The sequence below is a fragment of the Mya arenaria genome, chromosome 5 (genome assembly GCF_026914265.1).
Source record: "Mya arenaria isolate MELC-2E11 chromosome 5, ASM2691426v1".
Taxonomy (NCBI): Eukaryota; Metazoa; Mollusca; class Bivalvia; order Myida; family Myidae; genus Mya; species Mya arenaria.
This window is the reverse complement of record NC_069126.1, coordinates 52,414,262-52,432,356: the sequence shown is the minus strand read 5'-3', so window position 1 is coordinate 52,432,356 and position 18,095 is coordinate 52,414,262. Positions and strand designations below refer to the sequence as shown.

At 33.2% G+C, this 18,095-nt stretch overlaps 1 protein-coding gene across 1 annotated transcript in view; it reads right to left on the bottom strand.

Moving 5' to 3' along the window:
• Nucleotides 1-10,968, bottom strand: part of LOC128234910 (uncharacterized) — a 63,907-nt gene extending 52,939 nt beyond the window's left edge. Inside the window, exon 1 of the mRNA XM_052949530.1 lies at nucleotides 10,815-10,968. Within this exon, the coding sequence (XP_052805490.1) occupies nucleotides 10,815-10,893 (79 nt within the window). The 5' untranslated portion in view covers nucleotides 10,894-10,968. The remainder of the gene's footprint in view (nucleotides 1-10,814) is intronic.
• Nucleotides 10,969-18,095: the final 7,127 nt, after the last annotated feature.

The window sequence follows — 18,095 nt, the reverse complement described above, 5'->3', positions numbered from 1 at the left end:
TTCTGTTCTGGCGATTTACTGTATTTAGTTTGTAGCCGTTTTGATTTAAGTCAGAGGTGTCAACTTGATTGTGTTTTTCATCTGAAAACCAGGTTTCAGTTAAAATTGCGAAGTCAATTCTTTCCTCTCTTAAATATTGGCCTATAATGACATCTTTATGCACTGCGGAATGGCAATTTAAAGTTATACATGATATTTTTTCATTGTATTTATTAAGTGTATTCGTCTTCTTTGGATAGACAAGATTGTTGATATTTACACCAGTTTGCTTCTTACTCCTAGGGCGACCAGCTTTTTTCCTTCTATAGTTCAATATACCCAGGCTTTTTAATCTAGTCAAAACACACTGATCAGGTATAATCCATTGTCTAGGCACTATGGACAATCTCACCAATTGATGAACACTATACTTTCTAATGGTAAATGTGTGATTTGGATAATCCCTCATGATCACTGAGATGGAGTTCACACAATTCAGGTCACTATAAATCCAATATATTCCTATGTTATGAATAATAAATAAATTGGTTGGTTCGCACTTGACCCGTCGTGCCTTCCGCTGGCAAGGATAATTACCGACACGCATTAATTATGCCTGACATGCTTTAATCCGCGCAGCGACATTAGCCTTATCAAAACAATCATTAGTTTTGACAATACACAGTTTTGCAACGGTTGCAATGGTTGACTGTCATTCAGAACGCAGGTCGGAACTATTGCAACGGTTGACTGTCAGTCAGTAGGCATGTGGAACTATTGCAATGGTTGCAACGGTTGACTGTCATTCAAAAGGCATGTGGAACTATTGCAACGGTTGACTGTCAGTCAGAAGGCGTTTCAGGACTATTACAGCATTTGTATAAGTCTTATATAAGCGTGAATGTTCTCAAAATGTCAAGACTTATATCATTGTTGTGTACACAAAATTACCGAAATATGACGATAATTATTGAAATACACAAGACAGTTATCGAAATATGCCTTATATACATTATTTTTTTTTTTTTTCAATATATGTTATAAATTCTTTACCAACCTCAATTTTTCGGCTCCGATTTTGACATTTTTTCGCTGCGTCCTATCTTATATATTAAGGGTTTTTACCCGTTTTTTCAACTATTTTTTTGCCTGCGTCCTATCTATGCTAGCGTCCTATACATGATATAATACGGTACAACTTGGGATACACAGCTTAATAAAATGAATCAAATATAAAAAGTATTTTTGAAATTAAATCAACAATGATGACGCCCTTTCATGACAAGAAAAAACGTCATAAATTTTAAAATCTCTTAAATAAGCCCCTTACCTGTTACTCTAGTAACAGGGACAGTTGACATCCTCACTTTCGTCACATAGCAGATTAACTGTAGAACTTGTCTTCATTGAGTCTATAATGGAGAATCAATTTTCTGAATATCATGAACAATTATGAGTAAGACATGATATCTTCACCCAATCACTCAAGAACATAATCAGAATGCAGTCACTATCATAAATCTGAACAGTCACATATTTTCGCGACTTCTTTAAATTGTCTTTTTCCGACGAATAAAAGTATTTCACAAGGAAAACCATTTAAAAATGATGATGCAAAATTATTATAAGCGCTAATAAATGGTTTTGTAAGAAAAAATATTATTTATAAGTAGAAAACGTAAAACGTAAACTGACGATTAACATGCTCTTTCCAGCAATTTACACAGTCACTTGATCTTGTCATTGAATAACATTGTACATTAAGAATGGAATCAAAACCAATTTAGTTCAACACTATGTTCAAGTGATTGGTAAAAACTCACCAGTTCTCCATTATGGTCAAATAAACTACACAAAAATAATTGAAAGGTTCATCCATTATCGTCTGCATAAATGTATTTCCGGTGCACCAGTTCAAATTCAAAATGGTGGCTTATTGTTGTCTTTCAGCTGTGTTTACAAAATGGTCAGTGATTAAAGCTGCACTCTCTCACAGATTTACCATTTTTACAACTTTTTTAATTTTTTGTCTTGGAAAGAGCAAATTTTTGCATAAATATCTGCAAACCAATGATATAATTAGGTTGCTGACAAAAAATCAGATTGTAGATTTTCATATTTCTGTTCGAAAATTAATGTTTTATGGCTTGGTTTAAGAAAAATGCATAAAACATACATTTTTGAACTTAAATATAAAAATATGCGATCTAACTTTTCGTCATCTGTCTTATATAACTGGTTTCCATGGATTTTCGCAAAAATTGGCTCGTTCCAAGACAAAAAATAAACAAGAGGGCCATGATGGCCCAAAATCGTTCACCTGATTCAAGGGTTTAACCTTTGTTATCAATATAGCTTTTTTCTCAAAGAATATTGAACAAGAGCTGTCACAGTATGTGACAAATGCCCCCGAATGTGACATTGACCTATGAACAAGTACATGAAAAGTTGATCTTGTCTATAATTGCCTCTGAACAAAAAAAATATGACCTATACTTGACAGCCTACACTCTTATGTCCTGACATATTCAGCATTGCATCTTTCATCTTAGATGTAGGGACCTAAAAAACTTAGAAGAATATTCTTTTAATTAACCGGAGATATAATAAAACAACTTAAAATAAATGAACAAAATATATCTTAGCATTGTTGTTTTTCAAAACCATCGCACTTAGCGAAAAAGCGGAAGGTATCCGTTAATTTGCATAATTGGCAGAGTTAATATTACGTCATTGAGTTTGAGTGCTGCTAATTGACATGGTTACCGATCAGATTCCAGATTGATAATCACTTGTCACTTCGCGTGTTATTTGCTCTTGCGGGTTAAACAAACATTCAGATCATGCATTGAGGCTCCTTTCAGATGATACCGACTCTCACACCGAAATATCCCGGGTCAAAACTGACGCATACTACAAATGTATGCTGCGTTGATTTCGGGCACGATTTCTGTGTGTCAAAATCTGGGAGCTCGGGTCAATTGAAAGCCCTGCAGTTTAATGTCACAGCCATTAAGGTTTTTGCCATTGTTTCAACTTGTCAAACCGGAAACGTTTGTAACTATGCGACGATTCGGACACTACTAAATTATCGTTGTCATCACAGGCCAGAGATCACTAAAAATTTGACTTTTCAAATTTTGGGGCATAAAAAAATTACGGTCGGTCGGGTTACAGGAAACAGACATTTTTTTTTTTTAACCAAATATTTTTCTTCATAATTATAACTTTTAAGTGAATAACACTATACACACAGAATATAAGATTGTAGCATCTGCATGAACAATAATCTACATGAAGTTCAATGGAAAAGTCTGATTATTAAATTTATTATTTAGTAAAAATGAGATTTCTTCTAAAGAATAAAGTGTATAATAATTCATTGAATCTATGAACCTAAACAAAGAACAATAATAACTTCAGAAGTGACTATGTTGAAGACTTTACAAAAGTAGTGGAATCTCCAACAAAAAGGGAGACCATATAGTAAGACTTGCTGCCCTTGCTTCCAAATAAACTTTACATAACTATCAGATTTTTTTAACAAAATGTATTTATAATGAACTTGTAACCCACGGGGTGAGGCCATTTTTTCCCCAGGGGCATAATTTGAATAAACATGGTAGATAACCAAATGACAATGTTACACACCAAATATTTTAGCACTAGGCTTCATAGTATTTGCCAAAAAAGATTGATAATTTTTTCCTTTAAGTTGCCATGGCAACCAAAGTTCTGCATGGAATTCATTTCTATAACCAATTGTTGACGCTCTTCCTTTAGGTTGCCATGGCCACCAGAGTTCTGTATGGAATTCATTTCTTTGAACAATTTTGAAGAAGCACCTGAACCAAGGATCATTCCTATGTAGTTTCATCAATATTGTCCAAGTGGTTTAGGAGAAGAAGATGATTATAACCAATTGTTGACATTTTCTTTTAGGTTGCCATGGCAACCAAAGTTCTCTATGGAATTCATTTCTTTGAACAATTTTGAAAATGCATCAACCAAGGATCATTCCTATGAAGTTTTATCAAAATTGTCCAAGCAGTTTAGGAGAAGAAGATAATTATTACCAATTGTTGACGACGGAAGACGGACGACAGACGCTGGACATAGACCGATCACTCAGGTGAGCTAAAAAGTTGTCAAAACGTTCAATCTGTGAGAGTGTAGCTTTAAGACAGCTAATGGACGTTTTATTGCTGTTGAGGATAGAAATCCTATCAAATAATGATCAAACAGCTATTTCATTTTCACACTGTCTAATAGGGGAGATTAAAAACGTAACTGTTCGGCATATAGACGATTGCAAACCAAAGCAATAATAAAGAATCCAGGCATTTGTTTATTTAATATACAGAATGTAATTCAGTATTTTAATTAATTGTGGAATTTAATTTACAGGCTTCATGGATCGATTTTGAGATTAATGTCAATCCGTTTAGTTTTTTTCTAGGGGGGAAGGGTACAGGGAGCGAATCGAGCTCAGTTCCAACAATATGGGTATGAAAGATGAGTTTTCCGGAAGTGTAAAGCCGGAAATTAACGAACCTATTTACGTCTTGGCAATCCAGGGTTCTCAATAAGTTTCAGTTTAACCGTCTCAAATAGTAAAGTAACCGACTAGCTTCTACTTATTCTACTTAAAATTCATTTAGTTTTCCAAATTTGAACCGGCCCAATTGCCATTTGAACCGTCCATTTTGGCCGGCAGCCGGTTCTTATTGAGAACACTGCAATCAAGCTATATGATTGGTTAAGGTAGCATCCGGTGATTACGGAAATTACCGATGGGACTAGAAGACAGTATCCGGATATGACAGACGACGAAGACGAATAAACGGGTATTGGAAAATTGGAAAAAACGACCACCACCAATTTCTAAAAACATCGATTCGTCAATTTTGAGGGTATATTTGCCATTTATTTTTAAGAGAAATTCTCGAAACGTTTCTTTTTAAGATAATAGAAAGTGATCAAACTGATAATGAATTTTGCGCATGTAGCATTATTTCGGACATCCCGATTCGGATTGTGTCATAATAATCAATTTTTATTTTGCAAATTTTATTTGCGCTGTAAAGTTTCTTTATTATTCTCATAATGTTTGAAGCATTGTTCTCAACAAGAAGTGGCTGTTGACCATAATGGGAGGTTCAAATGAAAATTGGTTTGGTTCAAATTAAAATAAGATAATGAATAAATATTTTGTAGTAGTAATACATATTAAGTAGAGGCAGTCATTTTCTTTTCTTTTTGAGACAGTTCAACAAAACTTCTTGAGGACCCAGTTTGAGTGAGATTTAAATTCTATAGTTGTAATTTGTATTTTCAGGTATGTTGATGGTTACAAAAGTCAGGGATGAACATACACCTCAGCCAGTGCATCCAGTTGTTCCTGTCAATGACTGACAATTTAATCCAGAGGCCATGATACTTGGACTTATGGCTGAACATGCTCCCTGGCACCACAGTAGTGTGTCTTACTTAAGACGCTTGCCAAAGATACAAAAGCTCTTGGTGAATTAAAACTTCAAAGGTGTACAGCATCATACAAGATGACTTACGGAGTGGCTAGCCATTTCAATGATGAACATGTGGAGGAGTTAATGGATCTCAGTTTTGTTTCAACTAAGACAAGTCAACAAACACAAACAATGAGAAAACTGTTGCAGCTATTTTTCTGCTATAGAGAAAGAAATAGTGTTGAGACATTTGGCCTCCTTAAAATCACAAGGGCTGATTCTGAATCAATTTTCATAGAATTTGAAAGCCTGTTTGAGAGACTTGAACTGCCAAGGGACAATCTAGTTTGTGTGCTACTGGACTCATGTAACACCATGAGGGGAAAAAATCTGGCTTAGGGACCAGAATACGTCAAAGTCCACCATGTCCACAACGGCTACACTGCCAAAGCATTTAAGTCCCATTTGGATATTACTTGGAATAATATATATAATAATTAATAACATTATATTCTCATCAAATGTGCAGAAAATGGAATAAATACTCTTTATATGATACATAAAAATTGACTCCTTGAACTCTATTCTAAGGCAAAAAAGGGTATTAGAATCCCTGAAATACTGAAAGCTTCGGGGGGCTTTGCCCCCCCTTGTCCCCCTGGACCCATCGGGGGCCTTAAGCGCCCCCCTGAACCCCACGCAGACATTTTCAGGATTGGTAACTTGGCTCTGTTATCATCCCTGAATTTACTTGTAAATGACTATATAATAAAATGCCAATCAATTATATATGTAGAGCATGGTTATTAAAAAAAAATTAAAATATTTTCTTATTCAAGAAAAACCAATCAAAAATATTTCAGAACCATTTTAGATGTTTGGGTTCCTGAAAAATTCTTCATTTGTTCTTTAACACCTAACTTGTAAGAGTATTTCATGAACATTTCTTGAACCATGTATGACTGATCAGGTTCCTGAAAAGTTCATCATAACTTCTTGAATTAAATTTTCTTTTTAAAAAACAACAACTTTAAAACAACCTGTTCATGAACTGCCCTTCAATAGTTCATGACCTATGTCTGTGAATCTTGCCAATTATTTTTCAGGATTCGATCAAGAACTGTTCATGAACTGTTTGTGGAGTTCATGAACCATTCATGAATTCATGAACTTCGACTCTCAGGGTAGTTACACATTGAATCATTGCAAGTATGTATAACAAGAGCACTGTCTGTTGTTTTAGCTATGACAATACTGAATAAAATCCACTAAAAAAATAAAAAGTTAATTTAACTAAATATTGGCATTTTGAATATTAGGATAAATAGCATGTTTTTTTTTCTTTTCTGCACATCATGTTGTTGTTTTCTGCAAGTTTGGCTATACTTCTTCTGCTATTGAAGTCCTCTATATTCATATTTTTTTTTGTAAAAGGAAACCGAAGTAAATCTGTTCAATATCACAGGGTTTGCCTCACAGAAAAATGTTATTTGTTCTACATTTTAAGCCAGAAATATGGGCTGGATATACTTTGTATACAAATGTCTTTGGAAACATGTGTACACCAAGATTCATTCGAATATCTTTATTTTTTTTCAAATAATGTGACCAACAACAACAATAAGGCCAACCTTAAAAAATTTCTTGTTTGGAGTAACCCTACCCAGATTTTTTAAGGTGGGTAGGTATGTAGGTTTTTTTTTTTGTTTTTTTTTTCTCCAACGACAACTGGATCTTGTGTACAGTACATTCACTACATAACACTAGTTATTCAAGGCATTGTAATAAACTTTTGAACAACAAACATCTTAACTTCTGATCCGTTATTTTTTTAATTTCAAAGAATTTCAATTTACTTAAGACTGACACAGAGATGAACTCAACAAAACAAACTTATGACACTCAAGATAAGCAAACGAAAATGTGAAACAAATTGGCAATTGTTACATATTTTAAAGTTTTATCAAAGTCAATTAAGACTGAAATCCTGTCATATGAATGTGGACTAAATTTTTCTGTTGCAGTCTCTGAGGGCTTTGACGAGACCGTTATTTTTGACATTTTTTCGAAGTTGTCGTAGTAGCTCTCCGGGATTGTTTCATCATTCTCCATTAAAATATCAAATACATCGTACCATGTGTAGTCGACATTGAATTTTCTTACAAAGTTGTTTTTAATTTTTTTATTTAAGTAATTTATTGTCACACAAAACGTAATTTCGTTCGGTTCACGTTCGACAAACTTGCAGTCAGCCATGTTTTCGAAACGCTCATTGCGATCAGCGATAAAAACCGAAGCTCTACGAGTGTGTCTACAAATCGAAAAGAACCGAAACAGAAGAAAAGAGCAGAAACAGAAAATAGAAGCGGAAAGGCGTTGAAAAAAAAATTCGCGGATCAAAATGCCAAAATAAAATTTGAGTCGGCAACAATTTTTATGGGTCGGTCGCGTTACTCCAAACAAGAATTTTTTTATTTTAGGCCTAACACCAAGGCTTTGTCATGAAGCCTCAACTTTTTTTCTTAAAAAAAACTCAGCTATAGATCATATACATCTTCTACATCTTTTCTTGTCTGACTTTTCATATTGTTTATCTCACCCTTTTTGCTTGGCACATTTAAATAAGTATTAGCTAATGAAATATGATAAAACTACTATGAGGTCAGTTATAATCATTTCAAGTTATTGTAATATTCAATTATTTACCATAAAGGTCTTAGAATCTCGACCAGGTACATTGTATCTTCAACTTCATTGTACAAATTGAATGATACTTTTTAAACTTAGTAGACACCTACACTGAATATTCTTTGATTTTTTCGGAAAAGAGTGAAACATACTTGACAGCACATGTATAAAGCTTAATATCTCTTAGTCAAATTTTTAACAAAGACAAAAAACCTAATACCTGTGAAATAAAAAAATATGATAAGACATGATCTTTTTTGGTTGTTAATTCCATAAAAAAACATTACCCTTTTAACATTACATTTAATTAAACAAAATTGCACAAAAATCTCAATTTTCTCACTATTCAAAGTTCCACAAATGCTAGTAACTGTCAGAAGATTCAAATATTTTGAGCAAATTTTCCAGCAGAGAGGTCAAACATTAATGGGATCCCTTCACCTTGGGGAAATTGCATCATCACCACCATCATCATCATCAGCAGCAGCAACAGCAGAAGCAGCAATAGCAGCAATAACAGCAGCAGCAGAAGCAACAGCATCATCAGCATCTGTTGTTGTTGTCAACCATCACCACCACATTCATCATAATCACCACCACCTTTAACACAATCTCCATAATCACCAGCACTACCACAATCATCATTTTCACCAACACCACCACTACCACAATCATCATAATCACCACCACCATCATAACCATCATAATCACCACCACCACCACCATCATAATCATCATCAATAGAACATCCAACATCATAATCATCATCGATAGAACCACCAACTTATAATCATCATCAATAGAACCAGCAACATGACGAAGAGTAGTAGGGCATGTTGTTATAGTAGTAGTGGGAGAAATCCTCAATAGAAGTGCTACCAGTTAGTTTTAAATAGTAGCACATATATATGTAATGATGCCAAAACAGCAGCATGAACACAACTAAATGCTACTTCAATTCCATGATGATATTAATGATGAATTCTGCTGAGTTCCACCATACAGAACTCTAGAGATTTTCTCAGTCTTGGTCGTAACTGGGTTTCCCGAGGCCCGGGACAAGTAAATACTGTTTCGGGCAAGTGTAAATACCCTCTGCTTTTATAAATTTGCCCGAGGGGCAAGTGCATTTAGATCCCTCTGCTTTCATAAATTTTTCAGCAACAATTCACAGATTGAACGTTATTATTATATTGAAATATTATCTTTCGTATATTTATGCATGAATTGCTTATTTTGGGCAAGTAAAACTGTTTTGGGGCAAGTGGTTTTCTTAAATTACTTGCCCAAAAGGACAAGTGCTGAAACTTTTTTAAGGCAAAGACTGTTTTCTAAGTCTTTTTCACTTAATACCACCCCAAAAATTAACTAAGTTCAACTTTTTCACCAAGTGCCACATGAAAAGAAATGAGTTCAATTTTTCACCAAATGCCACCTCCAGTTGGGTGGAAATTTCATGGCAATTGATGAAATTCTTTATTTTCCACCAAGTGCCACCTAGTTCACCAAATCCATGGCATTTCATGGAAGTTGGTGGCAAATTTTAACTCGAGATAAAATGTGCCCTTAAACTTTAACCTAAGTTCCTATGTCAATCAGCGGCCATAAATTGTGTTAAGGATGAAATGGTGTTATGTAACTAACATACATGTAGATTCCTATCGGAAAATGGTCGTCAATTATTGTGTGCAGCAATAAGTCAATTGAATGAAGTGTATAAAAGTAATTAGTAACATTTAAAACACTTATTGCCCTAAAACTTTAACCTAAGTTCTTAAGTCAATCAGGGGCCACAATTTGTATTTAGGATAATATGGATTTATGTAACATCATTTCAGGAATGAATTGAGAATGTATGATTGATGTCATTATCAGGATATGAACGCAGTTGGGCAGATGAAAGTCCTTCGGATTCCACACATATTTTAACCGGCCAAACTGCTTTCACTTTTATCCGCGATAATGACATCAGGGATAAAATTGTGACCAAATGTCTAGGCATTGTTGAGTTATCAGTTGGACATTTTTAAAATCCTATTACCATTTAAGGACACTGTGACCTTGACCTTTGACCTGATGACCCCTTAAAACAATAAGGGTCATTTACTGGTCAGGTCCAACCTTCATGTCAAGTTTGATCACCAAATGTCTAGGCATTGTTGAGTTATCAGTAGTTGGACATTTTTAAAATCCTTTTACCATTTAAGGACACTGTGACCTTGACCTTTGACATGATGACCCCTTAAAACAATAAGGGTCATTTACTGGTCAGGTCCAACCTTCATGTCAAGTCTGAAGACCATGTGCCAAGGAATTGTTGAGTTATCACTCTACCAACAGACTGACCTACCAACCAACAGACCGACCTACCAACCAACATACATGTGCAAAGCAATATACCCTTCTTCTTCAAAGGGGGGCATAATAACATATTTAATTCAGTATATTTGATAATCCCCAAAAAGCTTGGGATCATATTTACGAAGATTTTTTTAAACTTTTTATTGATCAAGACATAGTACAGACTACACTCCAGTACCGCTTGAAAAAGATTAAACTAAATGTTAGTATTAAAATACAAATCATTTGATCTTCCCCACCCAGATTTCTCAGGAACATGAGTTAATTCAATACATTCAGTTTAAATCTGTTGGATAAAATACGTAAGAACGTTTATACCTGGAGCTAAAAATCCAAAAAACAAAAGAGTAGCTGTACACATTTTCAGGCTGATTTTTCTTTCACATTGTACAATCATCTCCCCTGCATAGTTAACTCTTCTCTTGTGGCCGTACCTTGTATCGTACCAGTATGCCGAAGTATACGCGTGCAGCGTTTAGTTCCCATACTTGATTTTCCATAACACTGCCCACACAATACGGTGGATCAGGCATACCAGAAATGTATGTTGTTATTATGTTTGTTAGTTTGAAAAATGAAGTAAAATTGATATTTTCAAAATCCGTTATAATATTATAAATTTTGCAATATGTGCGTATTCTCAGGTAACAAGTTTAAAAGTTATGTCTTCTTATTATGTGGGACAAACAGAATGCTGCTGTTTAAAAATAACCAATGCAGTTTCAATGTAACATCCGAATATTAAAAGGATTTGTTTACATTTTAAATTAGCTTCACAAATATGAAAACGTGTTTAACTGTTTCATCTAATGTATGAAAGTAGTCATATACAACCATGTAGACAAACAATTTTTAAATACCCATCAAGTGCATAACTGTTGAAATGAATAAGTAGTAGGTTGAACGAATTTGCAACTATTTATCAACGGCTTTGTAAAAGAAGCAACAAAAACATCTCACAGTGTACAACGAAACAACAGCTCATTGTTTGACTCAGTTGATTAACATATATATATGCCATTGTAAAACAAATTTTACATGCCCACGGAGGAAAATGTGAAACATTCGAAAATAGCACAACATCATGATGTGGTGAACAGATAAAATAAGTTCACATAATGTTTACTTTTGACAGAACAGAACAGAACATTTATTGATAACTGGAATATATACAGTTCATCGTTATTACAATAACAAAAACACATGGCATAACGATTAAATACGAGAGTGCATAAACATGTATAAACATATCAATGGTTTTATTATGACATGTTAAAAGCAATAAAGTTGAGCATTATTATTCAAAGCGTTATAGCGTCACTTAACTATATCTTAAAAGCATGTCGCAATACAAAGCTAGTTTTCGAAGACATGAAGTATTTTCAGAGTTTGATAATTGTTTAAACTTAAAAGTACTTGCATGGTCTTGCATAGTATAATTTATCTATGTAGTTTTCCTTATATCATTATACTGTGGACAAATCAAAACAAACTGATATTTGTCTTCAATATCATTATGAATACATAAAATATATTTACATAATTACTGTACTACATGTACTTGGGGTTTAGAGGTAAACATTGCTAAGACAAAAATCGTGGTATTTCGCAAAAGGGGTGGTAAAAAACCAAATGAGACTTGGATATATGGAAATGAAAACGTGGAGATTGTTAACGATTTTAACTATTTGGGCGTTACGTTGAATTATACTGGCAATTTTAATCTTAATACCCAAACACTGTACCGTAAAGGTTTAAAAGCAATGAACACGTTGTTTTCTAATTTAAAAAGGTATGAATGTAAACCAAGGCTAGCACTGCAGTTATTTGATGCCTTCGTTTCATCTATTATTACATATGGTTGTGAAATATGGGGATTTACAAAATCTGCACAGTTGGAGAGGATACATTTGAAGTTTTGCAAAAGTATACTTGGGTTTAGACAAACAACATCCAACGTTGCTATATATGGTGAATTGGGTAGATACCCGTTACATATTAATAGATATATACGGATTTTAAAATACTGGTTTAAACTTAAGAAAAGTGATACTATAGTTATTCAATCGGTCATTGAAGATGCTATGTTAGATATTGATAATGATAAATCAAACTGGTTTAGTAATGTGAAGAACCTTCTTACACGATATGGATTTTATTATGTATGGTGTGATGATTCACAGATAAACGAAAACCATTTTATTTGTATTTTTAAACAACGTCTTATAGGCGAATATTTACAGCAATGGCAACGAAATGTCAACGAAAATGGTATTTTAACTTTGTATAGAGAACTTAAAACCTCATTTGAATTTGAATATTATTTAGAAAATATCGCCTCAAGAAGCCTGAGAATTGCTATTACAAAATTACGTATTTGTTCCCATAATCTAAGAATACATACTGGTAGATATGATAGACTGGAAAGAAACTTGCGTCATTGTCATTTATGTGATTCTAATGAATTAGAAGATGAGTATCACTTTGTGTTCATTATATGTTATGTTAAGACAAAATTATATTAAACGTTATTACAGAATTAGACCTAGTATGTTTAAACTTGTTCAGCTGTTAAATACACAAAATAAATCTGAAACATTTATGTTAGGTAAATATATATATCGGAAACATTTAAGATTCGTAATACTTTATTAATGAATATATAAACCATATCATTAATTGTTCATCGTAATAAGTAGTTTTTTTGATTTTTTACATTATCATTTAGAATATTTAAATCACGCTTTGCCTTTAAGTTATGATATTTAATTCTATTGTCGTCATGTATTCAATTACATATTGAAAATGATTGTTCCAACATGCATACATATACAAATGTCAAATAAAAACCTTGTACTAACTTTGATGATTGCAATAACACTTTTTTCAGTTCTTCCTTTTTATGTCAATAATACTATTCGCTATCAGCTTAATTTAGTTGTATGCTGATATGTTTATATGTAAACATAACACACATAGTGTTAAATTTACTTGTTATAGAATATGTTCTGTTCTGTATACTTTTTAGTTTGATAGATTTGTGATTTACAATTCCAGTTCATCCTTAAAAAAGTTGATTATAATATTTATTTAATAGTTCACACTACACTGTATAATTGTAATTGTAATATATTTATTATGTATATGAAACACAAAAAACTGTATAGTTTACGTGTAATAAATTTTGTTCTGTTCTGTTCATTTCTTTCAATATTTTCATATCTGCCTATATATATACATTTATGTTCATTTCATATTTTTCAAACTTACTCCTAAAGAAAGAGGATTGATTGGGTGTTTCAACGCCTCTTACTACAGAATTAAGAATTTATGTCTTTGTTGTATTTTTGTGATAGCATAAGTTTACAAATGAAGTAACGGATGTTAGATTACGTTTAATAATTTAACATGCAATTTTTCTTCATCAACACCATTTGCGAAACACGGACCTTTCATCTTTTGAACAATAAAGACATTTTTTTTATCTAAATGACGTTTTTATATACTTTGGTCAATCCATATTGGCTCATACTAAGCATGTATTTATATACTACGAAAAAAACTGATGTCTTTATAGTAACGGAAGTTAAAATTAGCTTTTGTTTCTTTCGAAAATGCATGTAATGGTTCTATATATAGATCTTCTTATAAATAAATGGAGCTTTAAAGTACGGTTTACTAAAACAAATTGTAATCAACACTTGAAAATCATTTAGTGTCTAAAGCACCATAATTCATACAACATGAACACGATTTCATGAAATCAACACTATAAAAGTCATTTTATGTGCGACTCATCATACTTCATACAACATAGTAGCAGTCTATAATTGCTACTTTGGTAATTGAGATCTAATATACATAGTTATGTATGGTAGCATACAACTGCCGTAAGATAACATGCGAACGTTCGCATAATTGTTTCGTGTTAATCACTTATTTTTCGCGATGATTATCTAGCTATTTAGTTAACATTCGCAAAACTGTTTCGTCAAGATAACTATTATCAGACTAAAAACTGGCTTTAAAGTACCCAGTACCCAGACCTGCCAACCGTTACCCTTTTTAGCCGTACAACATTAACAGGTTAACTAGTTATGGTTTTGTTACCAGTTACCTATGTATGCATTTTGTCTTTTAGCAGTAACTGGTTATCTATGATTTGCGAATTTCACTTAGTAAGTAGCTTACCCACTGGTTAACTTGGTAAGATTCGTGTTTCAAGTTACCTATATATGCATCCCAGATCCAGGCGCTAACAGGTTATATAGTTATTGTTTGCGAATTCCACTTAGTAACTAACATACTCACTGGTTAACTAGATTCGTGTTACCACTTACTAAGTGAAATTCGCAAGTCAGAAGTAGATAACCAGTTGTATAAATATATTTATTGATAACTGGTAACACGAATCTTATCAAGTTTACCAGTAATCATTTTACTTAATAAGTGGAATATGTAAAAAGGGTAATGGGTGGCAGTTCTGGGCACTTTCAAGCCTGATTTTAGTCTGATGATATTTATCTTACTAAAACATATCGCGAATATTAACTAGATAGCTAGGTAATTATTACGAAAATAAAGTGGTTAACGCGAAATAATTAGCGGATGCTATCAGGTTATCTTACGGCAGTAATATGCCATCATAGTTATGTATTTGTTAAGTTTACCTAGGCATAAAGACTCTGGACTGAATGTTGAAGCTTTCTCTTGGCAATTTAAATGTCATTTCTCTTAACATGGGCGGTTTCAATCATACTGATGATTTCAGCATTCAATTCATATAATCGATTTGTCTTTGAAATAAACGTGTCAGGAATTTTGCTTATTACAGGTACTCACTGGTGAATTGCTCTTAACTTTAATGCCACCTTTAAGTGGCGAAAGCATAGGCATGTTGCTCGGTTGCAGAAGTATGTAAGTAAAGCATGTTTCGGTCGCATCTGGCAGAAACTGCTCCTTGATATTTTTTGTTCCATGATTTTCTAGGCTAAATTTGGAATGCTAGGTTTTGCATGTAGTCATTTAGAACTCTTTTCTGAACCTTTTCTTTTCTTATGGCGTCATTCTTTCCAGGTATCATTGTTGCATTGATTTCCCTTTCAAAAAAGGATTCAACTTTAACTTCTTCTTTTTATAAGAATCCTCTTCTTTTCATATACTATGCCTAACAATTCCATCTTTTCTCAGTGATCGGTACTTAATAAACTGCCAATAGCTTTTAAGAACTTGTACTTTCTTACAAGTGTTATTATCAAGACCTTGGTTTTTCTTTTTGTTTATCTTTGACATGCTGGTGTTTTGGTTTTTAACTCGTCCTGTAGCACGTTACCAAACATCAGCTGCTTTCTTATTTGCCGTTCTTTTGTCGAGCTTAACTTCAGGGATTTGAGTTGATACTTTGTACGAGATTTTCAGGTTCAGGCTTTTTTTTGTGTCACTCATTACATGTGTTTCTTATTCAAGCGTTCTATTCTTTTCAACAATTTCCTACTTTCCCTTACTTTCTTTGCATTATCAATTTTGAATAAAATTCAGCTAATATACTCGTGTTTAATTTTTTCAGTTTTTTATTGATTAGTTCCCTTAGAACTAGTTCTTTTTCTGTATGACATTGCAACTTTCAGAAGATTGGACTATTGCCAATACATATTAGAGCTGGTCTTGGAAAAGGTACTGTGTGATTGTTTTCTATACTTTCAGTTTCACAGTTGAGATGGTCATGAATTTGATGAAAATAATGACGCCCTAATTTTGTGTTTACATCACTATGACTGAATCAGTGACTGAGCGAGTGGGAAGTTCATTTATTGTGACTGAAAAAATAAGTGGTTGACTGTAGACTGAATTAGAGTTTTTGACTTAAAAAGGCTATTAATGGAAACACCTGTCAACCATCAGCATGGCTGATTGATAGATGGAAACTAACAGTATGTACGGGAATTCTGTGGCGGGGTGTCCCCGTTTGTCATGCAACACCGTGTTTGTGTGACAAAAAGTTTGAAACGGGAGTGTTCGGGCGGCGTTTCCCCTCAATGGTGTTAAAATCTGAATCTCAAATGTCTTTTTATAGCTTTATTATATCAAGACTTTCTAACTTTGAACCTTTGTCAGCAAAAAAATTGCTATAACCTTATGAAGACGATATTGTTTTACATCAATTTAAGGATCGGAAAAAGTGACCATAAAAATACATATTGGATTAAAGAATGTTCGTTACATGACACTTTCTTTTTCAAAACAGTTTCTAGATCATTTGTTACAGTTTAATGCAAGCTAAAACAGAGTTTTCAAGCAGATAATGCATAGAAAGTTTGTTTGACATAACATGTTTACAGAACTAAAAGAACGAATTATTTACAAAAATCGGAAACCTGAAAAATACAAAATACAACGCCGTTAATTTTGTAAAATGTTATAAGATTTTAATTGTTTAAATGTTGATTCCTCTGCAAATGAACAATATATAGCACACTATATTCGCGAGTGAAACAATTAAATGTTACATAAATGAGTGTTTGGCATGTTGCTATAAAACTAAGCTGGTTTTATCGAGTTTTTTTTAACATTTTGCAAACCGTAACGAACATTTCGTAGAATGTGTAATATGACCATTGCAGAAAACAATTAAATAACACTTATGCAACGGGAAAACAACGTATTTATAACAACATGGTTAGTTCACAAAGCAAAATACGATGTTTTTGATTTACTTGATCAAAAGATACACTTTGCGAATTCGAACATCCAACATAAATGCCTATTTTTTCTATTACAGTCTCTATTTCTATACGTATAGAACTATCAAGCAAACATGAGAGGAAAATAGTTAAACTGCTCACGGTTAGTACCGACAAAACAACAACATTTAAATAACTTAACTGATAACTAACTTAAATCAAATATGTTTTATATGTATATACCAACAATATGGTACCAAATTTACTTTGAAAAATCCGTTACCGTTTTCATGGTTATACGCAATATGTGATTTATGCAAACCAACACTCTATACAGTGTTCCTGAGAGTATTGCTCAAACTTTGTACTTGTCTGTAATTGTGAACATAGGCACACTGTTTAAGTCAACTTCTAACAACGATTTTGAAATTCAGTATATCGTAACAAACATTTCCGTTCAATGACACATGTAAAGTACCAGTTTTACTTTCCACTGTGTTCCTTAAAAAATTGTTCAACATCAAATTTGTCTTAGTGAGAACGTTTAAATAGCCTTTTTGTCTTTCCGGTTGGTTCATCTAAGTCTGAATGATATCTAATGTCAGGACGACTTAGCCTCTTCTTTTTTTCTTTTCCATAGATGATATTTCTACTTCCATATCTTCTTAATCTATGTCTGTTATTGTACCAATTTGTACCAATGTTGCAGCTTTATATTCATTTATTTCATATGGTACTGTATCCGGTCCATTTTTTGAGTATGCATCTATGTTTTCTCCAAGTTTACCTTCAACACTTTCAATAGTTTCAGTTTCACTAGTAGCTCTCGTATTAACCTACTCTATGTTTTCTCTTCTCCAAGAGCCGCATGTTAACTCCTCCGATAGGCAAACTGTACGATACCGCGACCTGTAATGGC